Source organism: Perognathus longimembris, chromosome 2 (genome assembly GCF_023159225.1).
Source record: "Perognathus longimembris pacificus isolate PPM17 chromosome 2, ASM2315922v1, whole genome shotgun sequence".
NCBI classification, from domain to species: Eukaryota; Metazoa; Chordata; class Mammalia; order Rodentia; family Heteromyidae; genus Perognathus; species Perognathus longimembris.
The window spans coordinates 65427594-65435949 of record NC_063162.1 but is presented as its reverse complement, the minus strand read 5'-3'; the positions used below and the strand labels follow the sequence as shown (position 1 = coordinate 65435949).

At 46.0% G+C, this 8356-nt stretch overlaps 2 protein-coding genes across 2 annotated transcripts; one reads left to right on the top strand and one right to left on the bottom strand.

The window, feature by feature from the left end:
- Positions 1-1142: 1142 nt before the first annotated feature.
- On the top strand, positions 1143-4636 carry LOC125345724 (the record flags this gene model as incomplete). The annotated part of the gene is given in 3 exon segments (XM_048337767.1): positions 1143-3416; positions 3469-3475; positions 3522-4636. Coding segments are annotated over 3 exon segments (3396 nt in total), but the record flags the coding sequence as incomplete, so codon positions are not given.
- Positions 4637-7171: 2535 nt separating this feature from the next.
- On the bottom strand, positions 7172-7683 carry LOC125345723 (eukaryotic translation initiation factor 1-like). The gene has a single exon (XM_048337766.1). It carries the CDS (start codon positions 7681-7683, stop codon positions 7345-7347), a length of 339 nt encoding a protein of 112 aa, XP_048193723.1. The 3' UTR covers positions 7172-7344.
- Between the last annotated feature and the right edge of the window lie 673 nt (positions 7684-8356).

Here is an 8356-nt window from a genome sequence, read left to right as displayed (position 1 = left end):
AAATGGACAGAATGGAGCCATGATTGGCTCCCAAGGTACCAAAAAGAAAAAGGGGGAAATGAGGTGCCAGACTTTGAAGTCAGGCCCCACCACGTGAACCCCATTTTAGAATCGAACCCTGAGCCAATCAGATTTGTACCTGTGTTCTAATCTTGCTTGCACAGCTGATTGTTGTAACCTTGTTCTTTGCCTTTATAAGCCCTGTGTAATCACAGCTCGGGGCTTCCTCCTAACCTCTGCTGTGTCGGTGGGTAGGACGAGGCCCGAGTTGGCAGCTCGTTAAATAAAACCTTGCCTTGCTTTTACATTTCGGAGTGTCTGAATCTCGGTGGTCTTCTTGGGGGTGGTCTTGCGACTTGGCACAACAGATTGATACCTATTTTCCCCAGACCCGACCAGCATGGGACTACAATACGGCTGAAGGTAGGGAGCGACTCCTTGTCTATCGCCAGGCTCTGCTGGCAGGTCTCAAGGCGGCAGCTCGCCGACCTACCAATATGGCCAAAGTTTATGATATCAGACAGGGAGAAAGTGAAAGTCCGGCAGCATACCTTGAGTGTCTTATGGAAGCCTTTAGTCAATACACCCCATATGATCTTGAGACCCAGGAATCTGCTCAGATGATTATGTTTGCCTACGTAAATCAAGCCGCACCGGACATAAAGCGGAAATTGCAGGCTCTAGACAGGCTTGGGGAAAAATCTATTAGGGATCTAGTAGCAGTGGCGGAAAAGGTTTATAATAAGAGAGAAACAGGAGAACGAAGACAGGAAAGGAGTCTGGCTAGGATTGTGGAACAACAACAGAAGGAACTCAGGGAAATCCTGACCTCTATGCAGGCAGGAAACTTTAGACAGTCCTCCTCTCCAAATAAGGAGCAAAAGCCCAAACCCCAACCAAAGATGGGGAAGAATCAATGTGCTTATTGCAAGAAGGAGGGACATTGGATCAAAAACTGCCCAGAGCTAGCCCAGAAAAAGGAGGAAACACATAAAGTAGGATCAAGAGTGTTGTCAACCTTAGAGATGGCTGAGGACAGTGACTGAGGGAGTCGGGGTTCAGATCCCCTCCCTGAGCCCAGGATAACATTAAAAGTGGAGGGGAATCCAGTCATGTTCATGGTAGATACGGGAGCAGAAAATTCAGTATTACTAGCCCCGAGAGGGCCGATGTCCACTAAAACAACATGGGTCCAAGGTGCAACGGGCACTAAACCCTATAAATGGACTACTCGAAGAATAGTGGACTTGGGAGCGGGCCAGGTAACCCACTCGTTTTTAGTCATCCCTGACTGCCCCTATCCATTGCTTGGACATGATCTCTTAACGAAAATGAAAGCTCAGATACAGTTCACAGGCAGTGGGACTTCTGTGACGAACTCAAGAGAAAAGCCTGTTAGTACACTAATAACTAGCAAGTTAGAAGAAGAGTATAGGCTATACCAGCATCTCAAGCCCGAGTCTCCGGAAAATGAGTGGCTACGGGCCTTTCCCCAAGCATGGGCAGAAACTGGGGGAATGGGACTGGCAAAACATCGTCCTCCAATCTTTGTGGAACTTAAAGCCGGAGCTGACCCAGTAAGAGTTTGCCAGTACCCTATGTCACTAGAAGCAAAGAAGGGGATCACTCCTCACATCAGAAAATTGTTAGATTTAGGAGTTCTGAAGCCCACCCAGTCAGCCTGGAATACTCCATTGTTGCCTATAAAAAAGTCTAATTCCAATGATTATAGACCAGTGCAAGACTTGAGAGAAGTTAACAAGAGAGTAATGGACATTCATCCAACAGTCCCAAACCCATATACCCTGCTGAGCTCCCTGTCACTGAGCCATGTGTGGTATACTGTGTTGGATCTAAAGGATGCTTTCTTTAGCCTGCCCTTAGCCTCACAGAGCAAAAGCTACTTTGCATTTACTTGGCACGATCCTGAAATCGGGATAAGCGGTCAATTGACCTGGACCAGGCTGCCCCAAGGATTCAAGAATTCGCCTACAATCTTTGATGAGGCGTTACATGAAGACCTAAGTGAGTACCGCTCCCAAAATACTGAAATAAGTCTATTGCAATATGTAGATGATTTGTTAATAGCTGCTCCAGACAAGGATAGTTGTCTAAAGGGAACAGCTAGGCTCTTAAAGACTCTTGGCAATTTGGGCTATAGGGCCTCCACTAAAAAGGCACAAATTTGTAAACCTGAAGTCACCTATCTGGGCTTCATATTAAAAGAGGGCAAGCGTTGGCTGTCAGATGCACGTAAAGAAACGGTGCTAAAAATTCCTGTGCCTAAGTCAGCGAGACAAGTCAGAGAGTTCCTGGGAACCGCGGGTTTTTGCCGGCTGTGGATACCTGGGTTCGCTGAGATGGCCAAGCCTTTATATGAAGCCACCAAAAACCTCCCAGAATTTCATTGGACTGAGCAGATGCAAAAAGCCTTTGAGGCAATCAAGAAAAGCCTTCTAGAAGCCCCAGCCTAAGGCCTACCTGACGTGAATAAACCATTCACATTGTTTGTGGCCGAAAAGAAAGGAATAGCAAAAGGGGTGCTCACCCAGCCAATTGGGCCCTGGAGACGACTGGTCGCCTATTTGTCAAAGAAATTGGATCCTGTCGCCGCTGGGTGGCCTCCGTGCTTAAGAATAATAGCTGCAGTAGCCCTCTTGGTAAAAGATGCAGATAAGTTGACTCTGGGACAGAATCTGACTGTGGCCACTCCACATGCTCTAGAGGGGGTGCTAAAACAACCACCTGACCGATGGATGAGCAATGCCCGCATGGTCCATTACCAAACGTTGTTACTTAACCCGGCATGTATCAGCTTCTGTGTACCAACAGCATTAAACCCAGCAACTCTGCTGCCGGATCCGGATCTGGAAGCGCCCCTGCATGATTGTGAGCAGATCCTGGCCCAAACACATAGCCTCCGGCCAGACTTGCTGGATTTACCGCTATCACATGCCGAGCACACCTGGTTCACCGATGGCAGCAGCTTCATTCGAGAGGGAAAAAGGTATGCGGGTGCGGCGGTTACTACGGACACTGAGATATTGTGGGCAGAGGCACTCCCTCAGGGGACTTCTGCACAAAGAGCAGAACTAGTGGCACTAACAAAAGCTTTACAGATGGGAAAAGGAATGAGACTAAATATCTATACGGACAGCCGGTACGCTTTTGCCACTGTACACATCCATGGAGCCATTTACCAAGAAAAGGGGCTACTGACAGCTGAAGGAAAGGCCATTAGAAACAGACAGGAGATTTTAAGCCTCATCCGGGCCCTATGGGAACCAGCAAAGATTGCCATTATGCATTGCCTGAGTCATCAAAAGGGAGTTGATTCGGTGACTAGAGGGAATAATCTGGCCGACCAGGCAGCTAAGGAAGCAGCCCTCCAGCCCAGAGCAGAAGTATTGACTCTAGTAGACCCAGGACCACGAGCTTTGCCTCCTGTACCCCAGTATTCCCAAGAAGACTTGGAGTGGATAAAAAAATTCCCATGACCCACAAAACCCTGGACAGAGAAGGAAACGATGACTGGTGGAAAACTGGTGAAGGGAAACTTATCTTGCCACAAAGGCTGGGTAAGGGGATCCTTAAAAGAATCCACCGAGCTTCTCACATGGGAACCCGAAGAATGCAGGACTTGCTCCGACATTCCAAAGTAAAAATTAGACAAGGAGATCAACTTATTGAAGATATTGTTAAAAATTGCAAGGCCTGTCAGCTTACCAATGCCCCCAATCAACAAGTTACTAAAGGAGCTCGCCTCCGTGGGGATAGGCCAGGCGTGTATTGGGAAGTAGATTTCACAGAAATCAAACCTGGAAAATTTGGATACAAATATTTGCTAGTTTTTGTAGACACCTTTTCAGGATGGGTGGAAGCCTATCCAACAAAGCATGAGACTGCGAATATAGTGGCTAAGAAGATCCTGGAAGAAATCCTACCCAGGTATGGCTTCCCATCTACCATTGGGTCGGACAACGGACTGGCTTTCGTCTCAAAAGTAAGTCAGGGAATAGCCACTGCACTGGGGACGGATTGGAAATTGCATTGTGCTTATAGACCCCAGAGTTCAGGACAGGTAGAGAGAATGAATCGGACTCTAAAAGAAACCTTCACTAAATTGGCCTTAGAGACTGGCGCAGACTGGGTGTCACTCCTTCCTTTTGCTCTACTTAGGGTAAGAAATTCTTCCTATCAACTTGGCTTTACTCCTTTTGAAATAATGTACGGGTACCCTCCGCCCATTATCCCTAGCCTTCAGACTGAATTGCTTGTTGATTTGGATGATACTGAATTTTTGTGTAAACTTGATTATTTGCAGCTCGTGCACAAGAAAATGTGGCCCCAACTTAAGGCATTATATGATTCTGCTTCTGTCCCTACCCCCCATTTATTCAGGCCAGGAGATTGGGTGTTCGTCCGGAGGCATAACCCCAAATCCTTAGAACCACGATGGAAGGGATCCTACGTGGTGCTACAGACTACTCCCACCGCCCTTAAGGTAGATGGCGTCACCACTTGGGTCCATTGCTCCCACACCAGGCCAGCTGAACCTTTTGCCCTGGACGACGACTACTGTAGTGGATGGGAGGTCTCCAAGCACCCAAATCAGCCGCTTCGCCTTTGCCTCAAGAAAAGAAAGTTAGACTGAATATTGTTATAATTTTCTTTTTGCCTTCTTTCCTTACTACCCTGGCTAGTGTTAATGTTATTTTGGCAGCTCACTCCAAAGTGAGGTGAATCCTGCAGTCCCTTGGTAAAGTAGACTAAGGTTATAGGTTCCTGGCTAGGTAAGGTCAACGCCCCTGAGTCAGCCTGAAGAAATTACAGAAGATAGATGATCTTCACCCATCAGCCCCCCTTTAAAACCGAGGGACCAGAGTTATTTTCGGATACTACTTTTGTCCCTACTGGCCCATGCCTTACCTCTATATCATCCCCTAGACATGCAAGCCATTGAAATGGACAGAATGGAGCCATGATTGGCTCCCAAGGTACCAAAAAGAAAAAGGGGGAAATGAGGTGCCAGACTTTGAAGTCAGGCCCCACCACGTGAACCCCATTTTAGAATTGAACCCTGAGCCAATCAGATTTGTACCTGTGTTCTAATCTTGCTTGCACAGCTGATTGTTGTAACCTTGTTCTTTGCCTTTATAAGCCCTGTGTAATCACAGCTCGGGGCTTCCTCCTAACCTCTGCTGTGTCGGTGGGTAGGACGAGGCCCGAGTTGGCAGCTCGTTAAATAAAACCTTGCCTTGCTTTTACATTTCGGAGTGTCTGAATCTCGGTGGTCTTCTTGGGGGTGGTCTTGCGACTTGGCACAACAACACACACACACACCCCTCCAAAACTTTTAGCATACTCCATTGCTCCATTCACTTAATATATAATTATTTGAGACAAATAAGTTCACTTCTCACACAGAGTCTAGTTTTGTCCTCCACCACATTCTTTCCAATCTAAAACTGAAAAACCTGAGCAGCCGGTGCACCTCTATATTGCAGCTCAGGCCTGATGGGGCCCTAAGCTTCCTGGAATAACTGCAGAACATGTCAATGTGGAGAGCCTAAATGAAATGCAGTCTAAAATAATGAAGGTAGCTAGAGAGACTTCATTTGACCAGAGGTCAGTTAAAGTTAGAATGCTTTAGCCATTGTAGCACAAAGGAAATGTATTGAGGTGTGGCCAGTGTGTTTTGTGTTCCTGAAACATGGTTAACGTGTCCCCTCAAGCTAAGGATGACTCGGGCAACACCCTTGAGACCCAGATCAATTGTCTAAACCAATCATTTTGAACCCCATAAGTAACCAATCACCTTCACCAGGCCCGTTCCTGCCACTGATTAGGCCAATCATTCTTAAGAATTATTTTCTAACGTTTCCATGATATGAAATGAGTTGCTGCCAGTTGCTATGCTGTTTTATGATTTTCCCATGGTGTGACATGATTTGTTGTGTGATGATGTGACGCATTGAATGTTCCCCAAAACCCTATAAAAACCCTGCTGAATGGAGCATCGGGGCTCTCAATTCAGACCCACTGCATTGGTGATGATCGTGAGCCCAGGCTCGAGCTTGCAGTAAAGACTCTCATGTGATTACATTGGCCTTTGGCTCCTTCATGGTCTTTGGGGACCCCGAAATCTGAGCATAACAAAACAACTTAGCCTCTGGCATGCATGTATCTCAATGTCTTAGATAACGGACAAGGACCGATGACAAGGGGAAAAGAGCATTCCTGTATTCTTAGCCAGCACCACTTCGGAACCATCTTTCTGTCAGGACCTGGATTACACATCTCACATAGAAAAATTTATTTTAACCCCTCACGACATTGAGGCAGCATCTGTAATGAGGGGAAAGTCTTGAAAAGACAAGTGTGATGAAGATAAAATCAGTTCATGCACACACAGCCTTGACACCACACCCTGGGATATCTCAGGTGCTAAACAAATGCCAATGTACATTTAATTATTTCATTCTTACTTCAGAAATCCTGGTTTTATTATAAGTACCAGTGAGTTCCTCCAATGTCGTCATTGATTTGGACACACCACTCAGAATTTGCCATTTCTTTTAAAAAATGAAACTTTTATTAAAATAATTTGTTAGTTCTGTAGTATCCTGGCTGTTGTATACCAGCTACCCACAAATATAGTCCATCAGTACTCAGTCAATTGGGCTAGGAGTCTTTATCTAGCTCTGCACAGCATCTGCTTGCCACCACCCGGATGGTAAAGAACTGTGCCGGGACCAAACAGGGCTCGGCTTTTAAAGGCAAATATCACATGTACCACTCACAGGAGGTCATGGGCTAAGAACCACAAACACCACACACAGGTGATCTGGCAAGTAAGGCAAAGCAAGCAGGCAGACATACAGAAACAAAATTGCTGTTAGTGATTACAGTTCTAGTAAATGCTGTAAACAAAGCAATCAAAGCAATACAATTCTTGGTTCTGGGTATGACTGATCTTAATTAACCTTAAATCTTTCTCTTCTTGGAACTTCCCCTAAACTGAGTGGTCTGCCTCATTCCTTTCTTTTGCCAAGGTCAAGCAGCTCTAGGTCAAGCTGTTTGGGGTTCCTGTTATGCAGCTTAGGTTTGCCCTTCCCCAGGCCCACTACTTTGTCTAAGCCTGCTGTTTCTTTCTTTCTTTTTTTTTTAATGGCTCTTTTCAGTTTATTGCATGAAGGAGTTACACTAGTCCAAGTTAAAAGCAGACCCCAAATGGTTACATTATACAAGCTGTGAGATTTTTAAACTTGTGACAAGGGGCAGGAGGGAAATTCTACTCATTGCAAGGAAATCCTCACTTAAGCTTCAATGAGCCACAAGCACTTAAAACCCATGAACCTTCAGCTGATCTTCCTTAGCCAGTCCATTCTCTACCAGGAACTGGCATATGTTCTTGCGCTGGTCACCCTGTAGCTGAACTACTTCTCCATATTCTGGATGCTCAATTACAGCACCATTGCAGGCAAATTTCTTCTTAAACGCCTTCACTAGTTTTTTATCGTATTCATCAGCAATCCCTTGGACAGTAGTAAGGGTCTTCCTGCCATTTCTCTGTTTAATTCTTATATGGATATAATCCTCAGTGCCAGCAGGAAGCAGGTCATCACCCTTACTTGCATCAGCAAAGAGGTGGAAAGAGTGGAGGCTCTGGAGAGCGGACATAAGATACAATTCCTTTTCCTCGGTGGAAACGGACATAAGATACAATTCCTTTTCCTCGGTGGAAACGTCATGCAGAGGGCGGCTGCGGGAGAAGGGGGTGGGGGGAGGGGACGCAAAGCATCGAGAAGCAACGGGGCTCAAGCGGGAGGCAGCTGAGTCTTCCGCAGCGGCTCAGTGACTGGGGCCTAAACCTGCTGTTTCTAGGGACTCAAAAAAGGGGGTTCCCCTACACCTTTTACTTGGTTTCCACACTGGCCACCCAGGTGGGACTCGAACCCATGACAATAAAGTCACCAGCACTAAGTCAATTGGTCTAGGAGTCTTTATTCACTGCACAGCATCGGTTCACCACCATGGGGATGGTGAAGAACAGCACTGGGCCTCAGTAGGGCTGGGTTTTTATACAGAATTGGTGGTCAGTAATTATAAACAGCAATGACAATTCCTTAAACTCTGGTAAACAAAGCAATCAAAAGTCAGTTAAGTAAGCAAAGTACTGTCTCTTTGTTTAATTCTTGGTTCTGGGTATGACTGGTATTTACCTATTTAACTTTTTAATTAACCTTAAATCTTTCTCTCTCTGGAACTTCCCCTGAACTAAAACATGCAAACTGGTCTTCCTCCTTCCTTTCTTTTGCAAAAGTCAAGCAGCTCTAGGTCAAGCTGCTTTTGG